The sequence below is a fragment of the Thermobia domestica genome, chromosome 10, assembly GCF_964235325.1.
Source record: "Thermobia domestica chromosome 10, izTheDome1.hap1.1, whole genome shotgun sequence".
Taxonomy (NCBI): Eukaryota; Metazoa; Arthropoda; class Insecta; order Zygentoma; family Lepismatidae; genus Thermobia; species Thermobia domestica.
Window position 1 is genome coordinate 180600984 of NC_137463.1, and position 23172 is coordinate 180624155.

Sequence of the window (23172 nt, forward strand, 5' to 3'; positions counted from 1 at the left end):
GTTTTCGCATGTGAAATACAAGAAACTCTTTTTCGTGAAATAATATTTTCCGCGACAAAACGATCCAAGCAAAATAAGAAATTAAACACCGAAATCGTCGGGTATTAATCTCATACTGATTTTTTAATCTTTACATTTGAAATTTTCAAGAAAAATCGAGTTTATTCGCATTCTACCACTGATTTAGGACAAGAAGAATTTGAAAAGGGGTAAACTGAAGTTCAAAGAAGATGGCCGAAAGCTTGTTCACAAACGAGATGTCCCTGCTCCTTCACGTGTCCAGCCACGTCTAATCTGTGATCTACGGGGAAGAGAACTTCTTTGTATCGTCGACACGGGGAAACTTCAAATACAGGAAGCATCCTGGATTCCAGGAGAAAGAGGTCAATGTCAAATCTCTAGATCCTGTTTCACTTGTAACTTCCTGCAACACTTCCTCCTTGCCAATCATCGATGACTTAAGAGGTTGGGTGCGATCTCCTTGGGAAAACGACAGTATGAAATTTCGAAGAATTAAGACTGGGTAATTAAACATTACACAGGCCGACGTTTTTAAACTTTTGAAAAGTTACAAAAACAAAACTCACTGATTCTGACTAATTTTAGGTCCCTGAATATGAATATGATATCCATTTTACTATATTAGCTTGCATTTTTGTGTAACGCATAGTTGCCAGATTTACCATAATAGGGAAAATGAGTTATCATGAAGTATACCGGCCAATGAGCTGTTTGCGTGCCGAAAGGGAATCAACTTCATTTCGACAGTTGGTCAAGAACGACATTCAGTTTTAAAAGTTCTTAAAATTAATTTATTGAATCAAACCAGTTAAAAAAAACTATATATTTTGTTTGTGCATTAGCACTAAAAAAAACTATATATATTCTGTTAGTGTAGGCCTATTATATTAGCATTTACATACACAGAGTAATTTATAAAGTCTAATGTTTAGAGCTGCAAATAACACCATCTGCTTTATTTTTTTCTTTTATGAAATGTTGGGTCCTCTCTCTTCACCGCCAGCAATAGTCCCCCATCATTGCAGGGTCCCAACGTCCTTGATATCGAGTTTCCATCGTTCCTATATCATGGTAAAACCGTTCTCCCATTTCATCGCGTACATCTGCAAGATTTTCCGGAAAGAAGTTGAGGTGGGAGTGCAGAAAGTGGGTTTTCCAAGACATGCGACATCTCAGAGCTTCATATGTGACCAGAAGTTGCTGCACCAGAGGCTTGTAATTTTGAGCTTTAGTTTTGCCCAAAAACCCTTTTACAGCTTGAACACAAGTATGCAAGGCATTTAACTCTTTGTCGTTCAAACTCTTCAAACAATTCGTCATTGATAAATTTGCGAATATCAGGCAGTGACGACGCCAGAGGGGGCAAGGGGGCGAGCGCCCCCTTAGTAGCTACTTCTGCCCCCTGACTGCCACCTAGACTGCCCCGCCCCCAGACTCCTACAATTCTACATGTAGTATTTTATATCAGTATCATAACCAATCTCATTATCAAATTGTAGTCTACTTTCCATGCATTTACTATGTGGCAAATTAGTCCTCAAGCTTTCTTTTTGGAGCGTCTGGGTATGCACGCATATTTCTGTTTTCTAATTTAGTGCCTTTTGAGGTAAATTTTAGTTATACTTCTTTCTTATGATTTTTAATTATTGTGCCTAGCGAACAATAGTAGATTTGGTTGACTTGTTTTCTTCTCATTGGATCAACTTCGATTGGAAACAAAAGAAAGGTAAAACCAGTTACGTAACTTGTTTGTATTTATCCAGATTTGAAGTTTCCTGTTTCATATTTTGTTTTAATTAAAGGTTCTATACTTCTTTTTTCTGAAACATTATTCTCGGCTTTCAATATTCACGAGATGTGCTTATATCTGCTTAGTTTGCAACTACCAGGGCTTAATTTTTTGAAGGGGACAAAAAGAGTTGTGTTTTCCCTTCCTGCAAATGATAATAATAAAATTATGGAATGAAATTGATTCCCAATAAAACGTATTGTCAGAGTGATGATCTTTAGTTAGTAATTGGTTTATACTAGTGCTCCCTTACTTATTTTGTTTCAAAGTACTGACGTGACGTCTACCATATTGACTAGGAGCTGCTGAAAAATTCGTAGCTCAACCCAGAAGGAGTGTACGTGGAATGGTGAAGTTTTACCTCTTCTACACTTTGCCCGAGAGTCAATATACTACCTTGTACAGTGCTCCAGTATTTGCAGAAAAGTTAAAAAATCAGAAGATTTCCTCGCACCACTGTTCGTAGCACTACCCCTATCAGATCTAAAATAGCGTCCTTTCAAGTGTTATTTAATTTTGGGAAATAAGTACACGTAATAGTTAGACTGAGCTAAGTCTGCGGAATAAGAATGATGATCTAGACATTGAAATCCTAGATTATGTGATGCCAGTTGTGTTCGCAGGGGCTTGATGGACAGGTGTATTCTCCTGAATGAACAGAATTCCTATCTTTTCATTTTCCGCGGCGTTGAACTTTGAATTTTTCTTTCAGTTTTGTAAGTAATGTAGAGATTCTGGATTAAATATCTGACCGTTGCAGAGGTATTCTGTGAGCACCACTCCATACTTATCCCAGAAGAATGTTGCAACCTACTTCTGTGTCTTGAACTTCTTGGGGCGATGGAGAAATGAGTGCTACTACTCCATTGACTGTTGTTTCGATTCAGGATCATAGTGGTGCAACCATATTTCATCTATGATTACTATTCGTGAGCGAAATTGATCAGCATTACGGTCAAATTGGAAGAAGACTTCTCTTAATGCCGTCACTCTTTTATTCTCCTGACAGATTTTTTGGGAATCCATTATGCCGAGAACTTGAACATACTCAAGCCATTCTGAATTATGCCACCGACGAGTTCCAAAGAAATGTCCAGAATCTCTGACCAAGTTTGGCTGAGAAGGTAAAAACTGAGAAAGCCGCAGCCAGACCTCAGACTATAATAAGTATATCGTGAGTTTACTATACGCTTTAAAAACTATATAAATAATAGCTTAAATTATTTTTGTAACTCAAAAACTGGGGTGACCTAGGCCCTCCGGCCCTGAGCTATATCCACCACTGGCTGAAATGCTGCAATCTTCAAGAATAATGTCACAAATTGCATCCATGATTTTGGGAAGAGTCATTGCTTTTAATCATCCTGGATGTAAAGCATAATTTGTTGAGAAATCGCCACGTTTATACTAAGCCACTTACTTCTCCACCACTGTATATAACGAAGGAGAGTCCTGTGGTGTTTCACTGATTTCCTAATTAATTTACTTCGATGACTTTCCTTGGTGGAACAAAAATGTTATAAAAGTTAGAATCTGGATGTTCGTGAAATTATCTGTTTGGGCACACATAATCACTTGAGAGGCCTGAGAAACAACAAGAATTTCATTATTAATATGAAAATTTTTATTTGTACGTACAGACATATGTTTTTCTAAACTCTTGTTTCATTTTTCTACCTAGTACCTACACTCCTTCTGGATTGGACTACGACATTTTCAGCACCTCCTCATAAATTCTCTCTCTCTCTCTCTCTCTCTCTCGCTCTCTCTCTCTCTCTCTCTCTCTCTCTCTCTCTCTATATATATATATATATATATATATATATATATATATATATATAGAGAGAGAGAGAGAGAGAGAGAGAGAGAGAGAGAGATAAGATATATACGTAGCATATAGTACTAGACGAATAATGTGTTACTTGTAGCATACGCGAAAGTAATTCAATTTATGTTTAGGCTTCAAAGTTTCATTGAAAAATATTTCATTTGCAGACGTTACTTATTTGTTAGTTACAAATTTTACTTAAAATAAGTTTAATTTATAATCATATAGGTCTAATATGAAAACAGCAACGAAATTACACAATGTAATGTTAAATAAGTCAAACGTAATAAATGTCATTTTTGGTATGGCAAATAGCCGCCACCCCAAAAATGTATCTGCCCCTCCTTTGCCCCCCTTAAGAACTTAAAGCTGGCGTCGTCACTGATATCAGGTCCTGGGAAAACTCCTTCTTTTAATTAACCATCACTTAGTTTAGGAAAACACTGTCTAAGATACTTAAATCCTTCACCTTCTTTGTCCATAGCTTTTAGAAATTCTTCATGAGACCCAACTTAATATGAAGAGGTGGAATCAGCACATTGGCTGGATCGATCAGAGGCTCGTACTTGACACTGTTGGTACCGGGCTTAAATGTCTCTCTGGGGGCCATTCTTTTTGTGGAAAATGTTTTCCTGTGGCTCTTGAGTCCCAAAGACATAAAAAACAACAGTACTTTGTAAATCCACCTTGCAGACCAAGTAATATTGCAATAACTTTCAAATCTCCGCAAATTTGCCAAGCATATTCTTTTTAGTTAAAACGATTTAAAATGAGTGCGAGATTCTCGTAAGTCTCTTTCATCGAAACAGAGTGTGCCACAGGAATAGACGGCAGCTTATTTCCATTATGAAGTAAAACTGCTTTCAGACTGTACTTAGACGAATCTATGAAAATACGCCAATCGGATGGATCATGTTGAATTTCTAATTCATTCATCAGACCATTGATGTCCGTGCATACGTAAAGGGAACCTTCCATTCTGTAGTATTCTGAAAAGGGCTCGTTCCTTTTCCTGTAGTGAGTGTAAGTAGTTCCAGGAGCCAGTAAATTCCACTCTTTGAGTCTAGCGCCCAAAATTTGAGCTTTCTCTTTCGAAAGTTGTAATTCTCTCACTAAATCATTCAACTCGTGTTAAGGATGAAGTGAGGCTCATCTTTTACGTGGAGGGAACTGTCTCTCCGATCTTCATCTGCAGATATTGAGTTGGTGTTCTCATCGCTCCCTGTAGGCGCTGTAATATCGATAGTTTCCCAATCTTTCGGAGGAGTGGGTAGGTAAATTTTCTCTATGGGGCACTGGTCTGATCGCGTATTGCAAGTTTGGGTATTCGATGGCACGTTGTTTCTTCTTCTTACTTCCTGCTGTATTCGTCATACAGAAATAGCAATCATCATAATGATTCCGGGGTTCTCTCCATATCATCGGAACAGCAAAAAGCATCCTTCGTTTGGTTCCTTTAAGCCAGGCAGTCAGAGTCGCATAACACATCAAACAACACACATGAGGGGCCCATCTTTTATCTTGATCACCAATCTTGCAGCCAAAATAAAAATAATACGCTTTCCTAACGTCATCATTTATCGATCTAATCTGCAACTTAACCATAAATACACCACAGATATAACAAAATCTGTTCGGTGAGTTTTTACCTCTCCGGGGAGAACTTGACATTTTGCACAGAAAAGCGAAACTTAGAGTATCAGCACAACCACTTAGTCCATAAAATCACTAAAAGATACTGAAAACAAAGGCAAATAGTTCTAAAAATACGGTTGAGGAGACCGGGGCTTGTTGTGACAGTTTTGTTTCTATTAAAAGTGCAAACAATATGCACGATCTGGCGACGCTGATTGACGCCTACAGTCACGAATTCACAGTCTATTGTTTCCCATCAGTGTGAGTCGCGCCGAGCCAGAGCAAAGTAAAATGCTGGTTTTGTGGAGGTCTTGATCTATTTTTGAAGGTAAGTTTGATTTCTGTTTTCTTTAATATAAAATAGTTGGAAATATTAATGGCATTTCCTAAAAACTAAAGCAACTATAATACACATTTAAACGGTTTTGTTTCTTGGTAAAGTAAAACTGAAATACTGAATTGCCAATAAAAGCAAAAAAAAAAAAAAAAAAAAAAAAAAAAAAAAACATTGAGGTTAGTTGTGACAAACTGCTAGGGGTAAATTGTGACAAATGTCACAACTGACCCCGCAGAAAACCAGACAATAGAAGTTCATTGTCTAATTAATTTTATTAATTTTACATAAGGGATATTATTCATGTTTTGTTAGGAAGTGGATACTTTATTAGTATTGGGAAGAAATTTCCGATTTCTAACGCATAAAATCATTAGCACACTGTTGATTGTATATACATCAATGTTTGCAGATTTAGTCTGGTTTCTTTTGAATATGTCTCTTGTGGATGAGTGTACTCAAGGAATCCCGGATTCGATTCCCGGTGGAGACACAAATGGTTCGGATCCCACCTTAGTTGTAGATCCCTCCTTAGGACGTCATCACCATCCCATGGAAAAGAAAGGCAAACCGCCATGGGTTCACCATGCCCAGATACTTTGAATCAAATACTGGCCTTTGGACAGAACACCACATCATCATTAACAATAACATCCTTTTGCATGTAATTTGCAGCAATTTGAATTTGCATTTTAATGTTTGCTTCAATCTTTCTCGTTGCAGATGGTACGAACATATAAGAGAAAGAGAAAGGCCAGACTCCAATTGAAGTGCACATAGATGCAGCACGAGCATACCACGAAAACAAGGGATCTTCAAGACAAGTGCAGCACAATATGAGGTTAATAGACAGTCACTGTACAGATTCTACAAGAAGCAATTTGTTGCAGGTAATTAGAACCTAGGACTCAGCTTAATTTGCATGGAGAAGAGATTCTACCGACTTAGATTTCATGGTAAAGGTCCTACTGAAAGTATTGCAGGAAATAATCCATCAGGTTGGACGACAGGAGACCTGTTTGTGCAATTCATGGAGCATTTTGTCAAACATACAGGCAGTTCTCTTCAACATCGTGTCCTTTTGTTGTTTGATAACCATGAATCTCATATCTCAGTGCAGGTAATCAATTATGCCAAGAAAAATGGTGTTATTCTTCTGTCATTCCCACCTGACACGTCCCATAAGCTGCAACCCCTGGACAGAGGAGTATATTCTTCATTTAAAAAGTTAGTTGTAAATGGAATAGATGCATGGATGGAAAACAATCCTTGGTGTGCATTTAGTATCTATGACATTCCGACTATTGTGAAAACGGCATTTCCTCTTAGTGTAAATCCATCTAATATTACTAATGCATTCAGAATAAGTGGTATATATCCCTTTAATAGAGACATTTTTACAGATGATGAATTTTAGGAACCGCAGGTAACTGATCGTTACATTGAAGATGATGGCCACGTTATAAAGTTAGCACTAGGACGTACTTCGCTAGACACATCACTCAAGTTCAACAACATCCTCATCCAACGAACTTTTCAAGTCATAATGAAGAACAAGGACCAACTAACATTACACAAGAAGTGAATTCAGAACTCCCAGATTTACCTGTGAGGAAACAAACCAGCCTTATCCAGCAACATACCGTAAAGAATCTGAAACCTTATCGACTTTGTCAATAGACCTTCTACAGGTAAAGAAAAACCACAACTGTCGTCTATGCAAGTAATGCGCCTTAAGACGAAACATCCAGAAATGACAGTAACCCTCATCATGTAGTCCCAGCGCCCTTCGTCCATTACCAAAAGCTATACCCAGGGAAATTAAAAGAGGAAGGAAGAAGCGAGTGTCCGCTGTACTCACTGATACTCCAGTTAAAGAAGATTAGGAGCAGAAGCAGGAGCAAGACATGAAAAATCTCTGAAGAAAGGTATAAGCCGTAATATTCTGAACGGCTCTATGTAAAAAGGGGATGAAAATTTCAAAATGTAAAAATGATAGTGACGATGATAGTGAAGATGATTGTTTTTGTTTTGTGACTCTGGAACCATTTTCTAATTCCAAACCCAGAGAATCGTGGATTCAATGTGTCGACTGTAATCAGTGGTCACACGAAGCGTGCACAGAAGGTAATCCTATTTATGTGTGCCACAATTGCAACTCGGACGATGATAGGGGGTCTATGTGGTCTAGGTTTGCATCATAAGTCATTTCTGAAAGAAATTGTGATTCTATTATAAAACTGAGTATTAGGAAGGAAGTATTGTTGGTGCATTTAACTGTGTACGATAACGATAATTTAGAAAGAGTATTCACATGAGAAATTGAAAGTAGTTTTTTTTATGTATGCAAAATATTTTTCTTAGGAAACATTACTTTTGCGTTATGTTTAGCACAATTTATATTAAAATTACATTGGCGATATCGGGCACATTTCTTTCTGTCACAACTTACCCGATCAAAGTCACAATCTACCCCAGCAAGGGGCATATTATGACAAAACATTTGTGTTTGTTTTTTCTATTGTATTGTTCTTATAATGAAAAATACAGATGCAGAAAAAATTATGGAAGTAGTCTAATGTCCAAACTTTATTTTAAGACAACATTTTCTGACATTTAATAAAAAATAAAATCCTAGAAAAAATAAAAACTTATTTTTGTCACAACAAGCCCCGGTCTCATATAAAATAAAACTGAAGTTACTGACGTAAAAATTCCAAGTCAATTCTCCCGACAAAATACTTAAAAACTTGAGAGATTACTTACTGCAATACATAAGAGCAAGACTGAGCCACGCAATAACAGCACAGTCGGCGCTTTTTTCGCCCGCGTCATCGTGTCGCTCACACAGACCCTATTTGTGCCACATAGAACCTATTTTTTTAAACCGTTTTCTGTGGTCTAAAAACAAACAAACAAAGGGTCCTCCCGGTATATATATATTATATATATATAAGCCAACAACAAGGGGGTCCTATCTGTCGCCAACTGAGTGAAATCTAATTTATTTCTTACTCAAATAGCATTGTCAGACCGGTTACTTCGATGGCAACTGAAGCCTCCCTACAAAATGGCAAAATTGGCAACAAGTATAACGCCAAAATACGAGCTAAAGTAGTAAAACGGCTATCAATTTCGAATTCAGCATCCTGAAATTAGTCAGAATCAGAGATTTTCCATTTTGTAACTAAATTGACGTCTGCCACAGGGGCGTCATTTCAGACTTCGCTTGGGGGGAGGGGGCAAGAGCACCACCGACATAAGACTTTAACGTTTTGTACTAGTATATTAGTAGACAATCGATTAAAGTATATGTATTCTTCAAACTCTTAGGGGGGGCAATTGCCCCTTCCTGCCCTCCCTAAATGACGCCCCTGGTCTGCCAGTGTTATGGGTTTAAAATATTATTACGATACTACCATTTTCTAATACTTTGATTTGTTGGCGAAGAAACACTACAAATATATTCAAAATACAAGCATTTTGTAATGAAAAGTTCTTCCATTAAAATTATTTTTTGTTGTTATAACCCCCAAAATAAACAAAATTGGTGAAAAACCAAAAATCAAAAAGCTTTATGTGACAATGGGGAAGGAGTTCAGCCGTGTGACAAGGGAAAGAGAGGGGTTAAAATTGATCAAAAACAGCGTTACGTAATATGTGAACGGCTCCTAATGCCTATGACTTGTGCTATCTACCTGCAACACATTTTTAAATGACTCCAATGTATTCATTAGTTCTCGAGATGTCCACTCATGTCCCAAATGATTGTCACACATCTATAACTGTCTTCTTGTAAGAATATAATTTGGTAATGATTTTGGAAGGTACTTTTAATACTGATACTATGTGTATAATCGGGAAATGAATATTTGTGATAAATTTCATGGTAAAAGAATTATAAGTACGGAAATTAGAAATAGTAAAACAAAATGTTGCTAAATGGACAAGGAAGTTTTATTTTTGTTTTATTGTTCTTATTTACTGTTCTTTTGACATAAAATTTGCCACATGCATGTCTTTGCAGATTATACATATACTAACATTGTAAGAAATACCGGGCGAATTCGTTATCAAATTATATTCCTACAACAACATATTTATAGACATGCGACAATAATTTTGGACATGAGTGTACCTTCGAAGCAATGCGTACAAAATAAAATGGTGTTTTCATTGATCTCGATCGATTTCTTGTCATGACCAATACTATCATTCCTCAAAATAATGGCACTTTCTTGGTCGGATACCCTATATATTATATATCAGGGCAGAAAGTTTCAGGTCGCCAGGTCGCCAATGGCGATGATAAACTTAGAGCCGACGACCAGTATTCAGTAGGAATGGTTTCTACCTAAACTCAGGGCTGCTCAGTTTCTGTTTCGCCCGAAAATAGTCACTGAGTGAGAGAGAAAACGGAATGTGAAGTCTTCACAACGGACATGGAAAGTGATCTTCACAACGTTGTAATTTGCTCCTCCTTTATAGTGAAAACTTATTACAAGATTCCCAAATTTCCTTCTAATTGTCACATTTTGTGCAGTTTTACCTATGTGAGTACTGCTTCATGTGAGAGAGGCTTCAGCAGTCTCAACAGAGTCAAGACTGCCTACAGGAATTCACTGAAGATGACACACTGGATGATTTTCTTACGATTTCCATCAATCGCCCTTCACTTAAGGAGTTTGATCCGAAAACTGCAATCGACAACTGGTACATACTTCAGTGCAGAGAGAGAATGTTAACAAACGTGGACGGTAAGATATTTTTTAACATGCATATGAATTGTCCAATTCAAAATTGATTATCCTGGATTTAATTGTCTTCTTTTGAAATTTTATGTCCTGATGTAATCTCTTTCTTTGTCAAGCTAAAAGCTTTGGAAAGGAGTGGGGGCAGAGAGACGGGCTCTCATAATTTGTACGTGAGAGAAACTGGCGACCATCATTTTCGAATTGGCGAGTGCGTCTGATTTTGAAATTTTGCGCCATATATATATAGCAAGAGAGAGAGAGAACCGGTTGTTAAAAGATTAGAATAGCACCACTGTATGTCTCACTAAGAAATAACATATATCAGGATTCTTAGAAACTTAAAGAACATTCAGGTGCAATATTCCATCCGAGATCTGCAAATCTTTTCTACTAGTGGAAACATTTAGCAAATAAAGAAAAGGGGAACGTTAAGGGGAAAATACTGAAATCCAGGAAAATAATTATTCAGTTGTAGTTTGAATTTTATGGTTCTATATTTTTTCTACCTTCTTTTGAGAGCGAACAATAAATCTGAACTTTCTACACTTCCTTTCGTAATTTTTCTTCTTTTGAGGTTTTGGCAAATGATCCAGGCCGCACTTTGTGTCTCTTTCTCAGGGGTGTAGCCAGCAGGTTTGTATAGGGGGGGCCCGTCGTTTCTGAGGGGGGGGCAGCTACAATGTACTAAGCCAAAAAAAAAAAAGTGTTGCTGCTAGTGTTTTTGAGGCCTGAAAGAAAGGAAAATTTTGGTTTTCATCTGGAAAACTAAAGACACTATTTTAGCTTCTTCTTCTTCTTCTTCTTCTTCTTATTATTATTATTATTATTATTATTATTATTATTATTATTATTATTATTATTATTATTATTATTACCCATAAATTATATTCAAGATAGTTTTTATTATGCTTAATCAAGAACTACTGCCCGGGACCAAACGCTATACTTTTGTGCATAACTATAAAGGTAACCAAGAAAGTTCTGTCCCTTTTCGTGGAAGTCTGTGTTCAATTGGACCTCACACCGTGAGTTGAATACGAGTGGAGATAAGACGAACGTCAGTTGTTGGTGTGGGTATATCCAACATACTACCTGGTTGTGGCAATTCAGACACACCGTGAACTTGCGTAAAGACAGAGGGAACATGGGACATCCACAGAGCGTCATAAGAGCATGTATGCTGAACGAGTTCAAATGGAAATCAAACGCCGCTGTAGCGGGACAGAAGATATGCCAGGCCTTTGGTGAGGGTGTCGTGACAACGCGGACATTGCAGCGATGGTTTAACAAGTTTAAGGACGATGACGAAACACCCGAAAACATCATGTGCCGGAAGACCAACACATGTACAAAGAGAAACTGGGACTATAATTCAGTGTGTGAAGAAACCATTCGGCAGCACATCCATCAACTTGTGAAGCACTACAAGTTGGGTCAATTGGTCTCACATATTTTGACTCCGGGCCAGAAGGAAACGCGGCAGTCGCCTGTGTTTATTTACTGTTTCGGAGCCATTTCTGGACAGGGCGTTGACATGTGATAAAAAGTGTGTCCTATACGAAGCTCCACGGCACCGTCATCATTGGTTAGCATCCCATGAACCGATTTCAAAACAGCCGAAACCAGCACTGTACCAGAATAAGGTCCTTCTGTGTGTTTGGTGCATCGTGCATTGGGAACTGCTATTAGCTGGTCAGAGTATCAATGCAACTGTGTAGTTTCAGAGGTTGAGCTATGCTCAGCAAAAACTCAAAACTCTGGAGCCATCGCTTCTGAATTGCAAATGGGTCCTCGTTTACGGGACAACGCTAAGTCCCAAGTGGTTAAGATGACTCAGGACACCATTTTCCGAATTGGATGGGAAACAATATTGCAACCACTATATTCCCCGGGTATTGCACCATCCGATTATCACCTGTTCCATTCTTTGAACAATCACCTTAGAGGACGCCAGTTCAAATCCCTAGTAAAAGTCCAAAATGCACCTGATACTTTCTTCGTTTCACGGCCCACCAAGTTCTACCGCGATGGATTCCGTGGCCTTCCAGAACGTTTTCAGAAGGTCGTCGATGCTGATGGGGACTATTTTTGATCTTCCAGGTTACGTGACATATCAATGTTCGAAGGTGCTGGGTGAATAAGCAACAAAACTTTTCTTGGTTACCTTTAAATTTAAGACCTTGTATACAGAACCTATCTACACAAGATTAATTTTCTTTGAAATTTCACTTAATTTCTTTACGGTTTCCTGACAAAAATATTTACTATTCGTGACTAATATATATATATATATATATATATATATATATATATATATATATATATATATATATATATATATATATATATATATATATATATATATATATATATATATATATATATATATATTATTACACTGAGTAGAAATAAAAGAGAGAGCGAATGAAATCCAAATTGAATAAAAACATTGTTTCTCACCAAATTTTCCATCCTCTATGTCTTTTAAAACACTTGTTAAAGCATATAAAAATATATTTGTTAAAGCATATAAATCGCAGTAAATTGTGTAATCTGCTGTCACAAAAAAAAAAAAAAAGTATCCTATTTTTCGATCGGTATAAGGAAGAGATACTATACTATTTTTCGATCGGTATGGAATAAAACAATATTTCTCCTTACTATTTTACCATAAATTATTAATTGTCAATAAAATTTGTTACTTTTAAATGAATGAAGAGAGATAATTTTACTATGATGTTTTAAAAGCTGGTCATTTGGGGGGGGGGCAGGAAACCATTTGGGGGGCCCGGCCCCGATGCGCCCCCCCTTGGCTACACCCCTGCTCTTTCTCTTTAATTATTGTGCAGATGGATTTCAGTTGTAAGACAGAGAGAGGTCTCAAGTATTACTTATGGGTGACGATCCCTTTTTATGACAGAAAAGATTTATCCATGTCCGTCCATATGAAGAGCAAAAGTAGATGATTGTCCCTTAGAACTCAATAACATTTCAAAAACATAGAAAGTACATGAAAATATGAGTAAAAGTAAAAAGCTATTTACTTTTATAATACTATTTATATATAAAATTGGAATTCTTTGGACTTTTTCTACTCCAGGAAGTTTGGACGAAGAAAACTGAAGCAACTAATACTGCACGTTTTTAGATTTTTTTTTTTTTTTTTTTAAAATCTGTATTTCATGTATAAATTTATATTTGTATGTTATAAGTAGGGATGTAATGGGGCGTAAACGAGAGTATACGGCGTATACCCACTTAAAATCTTTGTAGTTCAGCGTATACTCACCTTAAATTTACGAAAGAATGAGCGTATATTGGGGTGCGTATACGGCAAATAGTCTCCCGTATATGCTATGCTTTTGAAAGCGATCGAGCGTATACTTACCAAAAAATTCTAGCATTACACCACTGGTTATAAGAATGAGTTTTGTACCTATCCAATAATAGATCACATTTTCTAAATGTCATAATTACATATTCAAGTGTTGAGTTAGGTATTGAGTCAAAGTCTGTATGGGCACTATAGCCTTTGGCTAGCTGGGGACTTCGTCCCCAGATCCTCGCTTTCCTCGGTCTACGGCTCGAAACACATTTCATATATCAAATTTCACAATACTCACATGTCTCCAGTCTTAAGGGATTTCGACATATGGCTACCTTCTTATAACAATTGCAAAACCCACCCTTTTTCTTCCATTCTAGGGCAAATCAAAAAACTGTAAGATACTTGTTTAGTTATTTTAAGTGAAAAGCTATCACCTTCAGTCCCCCTGAAACGTCCAGGTTTTTCGTTGGTTTATATGTATGAATGTATGATAGGGATACTATATTTCAAAACTAAAAACCTGGGACACTATGCTTTCATCTTTAAAGCATGAAATAAAAAGGGACAAAGTTGAATACACTTCCTTTTAACAAAAAGGAAAAGAAAATAAAAAAAAGAAAACCAAAGCAACCCTAACGTACGATAGCCTCAAATTATCCCTCCAAAAAATAAAGTTCTGGCTGCGGACCTCTTCAAGGACTGTGTATAAAGATGAATGCTCCACACTTCCTTGACCTCGCCATTCATGTATTATACTGCTTGTAGACGATTCCAGAAAGCTTGAACAGGAGTCTTGTTCAAGATCATTCAAGACCATTTGATGAAAAAGACGTCGGCACTGACGTCATTTTTGTCTCGAATTCAATAGTTTCGTTCAAGAAATTTCGTTTCGGTTCTGTTCTAAATAGAGATGCAAAAAAACCGGCTTTTTTGAATCGATGGTTTTTTGCACATAAAAAGCCGGCTTTTTTCGAAAAAAAAAACAAGAATTTGGGAAATTTTGGCTTTTTTCATTTTCATGATTTTTCTGTTTAAATAGCTTTCTTATAGTATACTCTAAAGTTAAATAAGATTTCATGACCTGAATGCCATATTTCGCTCTGGAATTCACCATTATGATGAATGGAGCACATGGTTTATGAATTAAAGTAAACATAAATTACGTAGTATTTGAGGGCAATTTTAGAAGCTGTTTAACCTTATTTTAACTTCTGAATCATCGACATTTTTTTCTTCTCGAGATCATTTTTTTTTAAGTCATCCGTGTTTCATATCTTGGAGCTTAGCTTCTAGCACATAATTAAACTTATGTTTTTCAATATATCCATCAGAGCGTACTTCCACATTTCCGTTATACTGTAGCTGTGCAATGATTTAACAATAATCTTCCGGACACAACTTTGAATACCATTTGATAGAAATAATCAGTATCGGATTTAGAAAAATATCTGGGAGGGGCTTTTCTGAATAATGTTTGGTTTTTCTAAAAATTTCTAATTTTTATTAAAGAGGAGCTTAAGTTTATGAGTACAGGCATAATAAATATTTCGTTTCGTTTGTATGTTCAGCTATAATCTTTCAGATACAACCTTGAAGACCATTTTATACTGATAATCAGTGGCGGATTTAGAAAAATATTTTGTGAGGGGCTTTTTTTTTATTAATGCTTAGTTTTTCTAAAAATTCCTAATTTTTTATTTGAAGACAGCTTGAAGTTTATGAGTAAAGGCAAAACTAATATTTAGTTTGTTTTAGAAATTCCGTAATTTCGGGGTAGAGACTTCAATCCGAAAGACATCCCCACCCTAACCCTCTTTGCAAATCCATCACTGCTGGTAATTAGTAATAATAAAGATTTAAAAACGATTAGAAAGGAAGTTGGCCAGGACACACAGTACACGCACTATCTCTACATTTACAGATGGGATCAAGAAAACTTTTGTCAAAATGGTCGAATGTGGGGTTGAATCCCGCGCGAAAGAAGCGCAAAAGCTAACCACTCACTCATGTTTGTTGTGCTTAACTTAAATGTATTCTCTCTTTCTCTTTCTCTATGGCCACAAAAGCTCTCCATTGACTTCTGTCCTTATCCAATTTAATCCAGTTTCTATTCTGTATTCCTATTTCTGCTATATCCATCTTAATATTGTCCTCCCATCTGGGCCTAGGTTTTCCTAATGGACGTTTCCCGATTGGATTTCCAGTTAAAACTTTGAAAGCGTTCCTACTTTCTTCCATTATGACCTACCCACCTGATCCTCCTAGACTTGATGACTCTAACGATGTTTGGTAAACCATATAAATTATGTAATTCCTGCTTATGAAGTTTCCACCATTCCCTATTCCAGTTCCTCTTGGTCCAAATATTCGTCTCAGAATTTTATTCTCAAATAATTTCAGTCTACGTTCTTCCCTCAGCGTAAACGACCATGTTTCACAACCATAAAGCATAACAGGCAAGATTATCAATTTATATATTTTAAGCTTTAAATTCCTTGACAGAATTCGCGAAGACAACATATTTTGAACTGAATAATAACAAGAATTTCCTGATTTCAGTCGACATTTAATTTCTTTGTGGGTATGATTTTGGTCTGGTAAAACTAATTCAAGATTTTTTAGAATATCCACTATGTCGAAAGTATTAATTGATATTTTAACGCACTCATAATTTGCCATTACCAATATCCTTGCAAGCGTTTAATAAAGCCTCTGCATTTCTTTCGATTGTTCTCCTACTAGATTTACATCATCAGTATACACCATAACCTGGTAAACACCATTCAACTCTAGGCCCTGGTTACTATCTTTGATTTTTCTTGTAGCGTACTCCAGAACACACCTGAATATAACGCATATCCTTGTTTCAGGCCAATCTTGACGTGGAAGCTTGTATTTTTATACTTGGACTATACTCTGGGATTCATTTAAACACTTAGTAAATCTAGCTTTTTCGGATTCCAAATTCTGTAAGAATGTTGTACAATGTTTCCCTCCTAACCGAGTTGTAAGCCTTTCTAAAATCAATAAACAGTCGATGAACTGGGTAATATATTCCCAATTCTTTTCGAGTATTTATCGAATGGTAAATATCTAATCGATTTCGACTAAATACACACTGATAATCTCCAATAATTTCATCTCCGTATGGGGTCAATCTTATTAATATAATGTTGAGAAATGCCTCGATAATTATTACAATCAATTTTGTCTCCTTTCTTGTGAATGGGAACAGTGATTGATTCTTCCACTCTTTTTAAATATATTCCATAGTTTTTTCTTTTTGGTAAAAAAAAAAAAAGTTTCGTAACGATATGTTGAATTTTCTTGTTAAAAATTCAGAAACCTTCAGGACTGGGTAAACCGTGTTGGTGGTTATATATTCTACAGTCTAGGAAACCATACGCTCAGATGAACAGTCTATTACGTATATGATCCATGAACAGAAAATTCGATACTTTCCCGATTCTGCACAAGCTTAAGGAACAGTCAGTGCATTACAGAATTTGGAGCTTTACCGATTTTGCAGATCCGAAGCACCTGATAGGTGGTAACAGATTATTACGTTTGTGATCAATCAGTGAAAAATTTGTTCGAAATATTCATACAATGTATATGAAAGTTAAAACTTAACTGAAAAATTTCAAGAATGTACAGAACTACCCGAAACGAAGCTCTTGATGTGCATATTTGTCTCATGTTTTTTCTTTATTTTGCTTCAAAAAGATGGTGTGTGATATTTTGAAGTAAAAATACTATATACAATTTTGCTAGTTATTTATGTATCATTTTTTAAGTTCTTATTGTATATAAGAGGCTAAAATATTATTACATATATTGGTTAATCCTTTGAAATTCATAATGTAAAAATGTTAAGAATTAAAAAAAAAATCTTTTTGAAATTCATAGTTTATTTTCGAGGTTTCATATTATTATGTGCATCAACCACTAATTAAATGAGTTTTCTGTTGTACAGAAGCGAAATAAAGTCTGCATTATCAGTTTAAAGCAAAATTTTCAAAAAAGCCCAAAACTTCCCAAGCAAAAAAGCGAAGCAGAAAAAACCGAGTTTTTTTTTCAAAAAAGCCGGTTTTTTTTTCGAGCCCTTGCATCTCTAGTTCTAAATAATCCAATTCAAGAACGTTCAATAGACAATCAGCGCTCGAGTTGAGTGCAGGAAATACGAAAGAACTATGATGGCGTCGTGACAGAACGGCAGTTGTTGAATAAATATCTTTTCATTACTCTCTTCCATAATTATCTGATGTTCAAAGCAGTGTTGGGAATGGGAAGTAACGTAACACAAGTAACGTTTCCTAGTAACGCATAACATTTTCCCAAAGTAACTGTAACGGTAACGCGTTATTAATTTTAAAGTAACGTACCTAGTTTGCGTTACTTTTTTTCGCGTTACATTTCGGATGAGTAACTACAATATATGTATATTTTTTTCCGGAAACAAATGTTTCTTTCCTGTAAGTGAATTTCTCAGAATGAAACAATCGAGCATGAACTACGTATGTCAGTGACCGACAGTCACAGACACACAGAGAAACAGATAAGTTCATAGTGCCACTTGCTGTTTTTTGAAGATGAGGACAGCCTTAGGGAAATCACGTGTACTGATTGCAAGCACCTGGAAAATTTTGTCGTAGATTTTGACAGCTTCGAATCAATACATTCAGTGAGTGAACTAGGAGTGCAATGATACCGGTAGTTTATTTTACTTTGATTAGTGTTGTTTTTATAAAGATGGAGAACAAAAATATTTTACCTTTCGAACATTTGAAAGAATACTTTTTTCTTAAGAGCTGAGGATGATGGTGGACAGAATTTAAAAGTAAAGTGTCTGAAGTGCCCCGGCGGAAAATATTTAACAACAACTAGGGTGCCATAATTAACGATTTACAGTAAGGTATTAATATGAATAAACTGTGTTCTGATGAGCAGGCCTACTTTATTACTAGAAAATAGTTTGCTGATGATATGTAATATTGGAGTTCTTTCAGATCAGTTTGCTTATCCTAGAGTCCCGTTGATTATAGAGTAGTGTAATGTTTCTCTATATACTCTATTTTTTAATTTTACATAACAACATTGTTATTATTATGTAATTAGTTTAACAGAATAGTAATAAGCAATCATTTTTTCTAACGTATAGGGGTGAGCACGAGTCAAGCTAAAACTCGACTCGATTCGACTCGAATTCAAGTCGAGTTTCGAGTCAACTCAAGAGTAATATCCTCGAGTCGAGTTCCGAGCCGATTCAGTTTTTCGCGTCGAGTTTCGAGTCCAGCCAAGTTTATAAATGGCTCGTTCGTTTTAACGGGATGATCTACCTTTTCTCGGCACAAAAATTTTTATATTGGACCTTATGGGGAGAACATGGCTACCGAATTTCCTCAGTTTCTAAGGAACTAGGTATCTCTAATGGGAAAGAAAAATTTTGCAGCATTCTACAGAAGTTTATTAACAAGTTGAAATACTTAAATTGTATATTTGTGTGCTAGTTTAGCAGAAATAAATTATTAAAAAATAAATAAATTAGTTTCTTTTTATACAAATTATAATATGTCTAACTTTGGAACCAATTATGGTAGAAAGATCAACTTTTTTTTGTTTTATTCCTTGAGAAGAAACGACTCTAATAGTTTTAATCACAACCATATCTGATACGCCAATTAAAAAATAGTATTTTTATATAAGTATTAAAGTCCACCTGTCAAAGTTTGACGAGGGTAAGTCACGCCCCACTCTAAGCTTGGCCGCGGAAAGGGCGGGGGTTGGTGAAATGGAGGGGGAAGGGGGTTGATGTCTGAATGAAGCAGGTTCTCGACCAGTTTCTGAGATTACCTGTCAGCTGCCAAATACTGTTAGCTTTATAGAGTTTGTCTCCTTCAATGGTTCCATGCTAAGAGACTGGACGATGCGGTGTGAAGTATCCTCTTTTCCCCGTTACCTCTGGATGGAAGTTCATCAAGATGCATTCTAGAGTGCGCGGGAAGAACAGTATATATCAGAAAACGCTGTTATTTTGGGAATTTTCTTCCCTTCCGGACAAATATTATAGCATACAGTAGTGGCGAAGGGAAGGGGGGCAGAGGGGTGCCCCCACAGGACTCCGACAATGTAAAGTCCTGGTCTCCATATATAGGTGTCCGTAAAAAAATGTCACCTAAGTTTTTTTTTTTTTTTAAATAATGTCTTGGGAATATATTTCAAATTTGAGGTGTTTTCCTGGTAGCCGTCATTTTCCAATATGGCCGCCGCCCTACGTAAATCTCTCTCTCTCTCTCTCTCTCTCTCTCTCTCTCTCTCTCTCTCTCTATATATATATATATATATATATATATATATATATATATATATATATATATATATATATATATATATATATATATATATATAAAGAGAGAGATCGTGAACCAAGGCACTTAGAAAGATAATTTTGGTGTCAAACTATAGGTTTCTGAGGCCGATGAATTTAAATATGGCATTGTTTATTGCCACTTAGAAACCTTACAACCTGGCAACACTGTTGTCTAACGATTAACTGTATAAAGTTACAAATGCGTATATGCACGCATTACTCTAGGATGTAGCGTACTTCCTCAGGACTAAACGAAACCTACTTTTTCTGGTAGCTGTCATCACGACAAGACATATTTTACATGGTAACATGAGAGAACATTTGTCTAAATCCAATATGGCAGCCAATATGATGGCTAATTACTAGGCAACCAAGTAATGAACTTATTCAAATGCCTGTCAGTCCTAATTGGCCTAGAGCCTAGAGAATGGGAGAAAGAGGCAGGATACGGTCTCATTGAAGAAGCGTCTCCTGAGGGGGCGAGGGAAATTTTAAAGACTCCATTTTTTAATGAAAAACACGGTTTTGCCTCCTTGTCCGCAGACAACACTGCACACCAAATGCTCTATAAGACGTTCTCTAAATAGCCCTGTTAGATCCAACCTGTATTGTATGTAAACCGTGCATTTTCACGGGGGAACAGCGGAGCAAAAGCCCTGTTTTTTGTGATATTTCTGGTTTCTCGTGCTTACTTCGCTAAGACTAAGCACTGTAAGTCAATCTCCAATTATCCTATAGCAGTGTTAATTTCAGATCATTTCCTCCGGAGGCACCACGCACAGGGGGGAAAGCGACTAAAAATTGCGTGCTCCACAGAAATTTCTGCGAAGATCTCAAGCACCCGAGGGTGAATTTCGTAGCTCTTGGGAGAATTCCCTCCCCCCCAGAATCACCCCTGAAATCATCACTGTCCTAGGGAGTTGAAACAAGAAGCAGGATACGCAAAAAAGAACAAACTTTCAGAGCATTTAGAGTTTAGGCTCGTTGCGCTAAGCGCCTTCTTAGGACGAGGATATGGGAATTGAAAAATGCACGTTTTCTTTTATTTATTTATTTTTTATTGAAAAGCATGTTTGCCCTTTTTCGTCTCCAGACAATCATGCAGACGACACACACCAATTGTCTTATACAAAAATGTTGGCATGATAGCTCCTATAAGACCCATTTGGAACGGTGTCCATACTGTGCATTGTTATATGGGGACAAGGGAGCAAAGCCCTGTTTTCTTTAACTTTTTCGTTTTCCGCGCTTACCCCGCTAAGACTACGCACTGTCAGTTAGTCTCGATTTATCCTAAAGAGTTGAAACAAGAAGCAGGATACGCAGAAAAGAATATACTTTCAGAATGATGACGTCCTATGAGAGGGACCTACAGCTTAACGTAGGATCCGAACCACTTGTGTCTTCATCGGGAATCAAACAAGGGACTCCTTGATTATAAGGGATGAGCGTAACTATTCATCCACGACACACACATACATACATACAAACATATATATATATATATATATATATATATATATATATATATATATATATATATATATATATATATATATATATATATATATATATATATATATATATATATATATATATATATATGCAGAAAACACTGGATAGATTTCCACATCACCCGAGGGGTACTATCCATGATGCGTTACCTTTTTACTTTTACAATGGAAGGTTCCTCTGTAGGCATATGAAACCATTGATTTGCAGTTTCTGTATGCAGATTAAGCTACTGAGACTATTCACTAATGACATCCATGCACTTATTTACAATATTTACATTAGAATACGATTAATATTTTGTAAACAGTACGTTATTGCAAATGTTTACTGTGATGAATTACATATGAGTAGTACAGAGGAAGAATGACGAATATCACATTTTTAGTAAGGTTTGGTTGTTAGGTTTAGAATTTTTTTTCCTGCACCAAGATATATAACATGGGTGGTAACAATAAGTTGTAATCCAGTCGTGGATGTACCCATGAGTGAACTACAACCTGCGTTCACCATCCATTTTATATATTTTGGTGCAGAAAAAACATTTTCTAAACATAACCGAACCTGACTGAAAATGTGGCTTTCATCGTTCTTCCCATGTACTACTTATATTTGAGTGATATATGAATTTGTATATTTACACAAAGTGACAGTTTCTCACAAATAAACTTGTGCTTAAGAATGCGTTACACTGCCCAGTACATACTTACAATATGCTTTATATTTGTGGCCACTAAATAGTTTTATTGTTACTGATAGGGATGGCACCGAGACCGAGACGGACTTTTAAATACCGAGACGAGACCGAGACAGACCTCTATAAAGCGAGACGAGACCGAGACGAGACTTAGGTCAGTCTCGAAAGTCTCGGTCTCGTCTCGAATATTGATATAGATAAATACTAAAATTTCCTTCACTCAAAATTTGTTTCGTTGCTGTGTTAGATAATATGAGAACGGTTGACTGATGTACACTGGCGTATTTAGGGGGTGGTTATCGGGCTCAAACCCCTCCCGAAATAAATTTGTGATAATTTTTTGCATTGCACGTACAACGCAAATGTTTCTCACTCGTTCCTCAAGCCTCTCCCGAAACAAAATCCACTGCTGATGCGAATAGAATTCTCTCTCTCTCTCTCTCTCTCTCTCTCTCTCTCTCTCTCTCTCTCTCTATATATATATATATATATATATATATATATATATATATATATATATATATATACATATATATGGTCGCGGTGCCACCCAGGTCCGCCCTGCCTGGGTTCCCGGGGCCCAACTTTAATTTTAAATGGAAGCAAGGAGTGAGTGGTACCTCGTTCGATAGATCTTGAAAAACTAAAAAGCGTTGTGGCAAAAGATCTTTCATATCGGGTACTGTATTCAAAATGGCCGCCAAGACATGTTCCTTCTATCAGATACAGTAAAATGTGCAATACCACTAATATGAAAACGGTTGAACATAAATGAACCGAATAGAAACTCAAACAGAAAATGTAATGTGGCACATCGATTGATATTGTCGCGGAGACTCCCAGGGCCACCCTTCATGGGGGCCCAGGGCGCAAGTTCAAAATTGTAAATGGAAACATGAGGTGA

At 36.5% G+C, this 23172-nt stretch overlaps 1 protein-coding gene across 1 annotated transcript; it reads left to right on the forward strand.

Annotated features, from left to right (window-relative positions):
• The first annotated feature begins 6529 nt into the window (after window positions 1–6529).
• LOC145661695 (uncharacterized) lies at window positions 6530–7024 on the forward strand. The gene has a single exon (XM_081727025.1). The coding sequence runs from the start codon at window positions 6530–6532 to the stop codon at window positions 7022–7024; it is 495 nt and encodes a 164-aa protein (XP_081583151.1).
• Window positions 7025–23172: the final 16148 nt, after the last annotated feature.

What these genes read in the sequence shown, in the direction of transcription:
- LOC145661695 (XM_081727025.1), top strand. Translation starts at nt 6,530, where the DNA reads ATGGAGAAGAGATTCTACCGACTTAGATTTCATGGTAAAGGTCCTACT.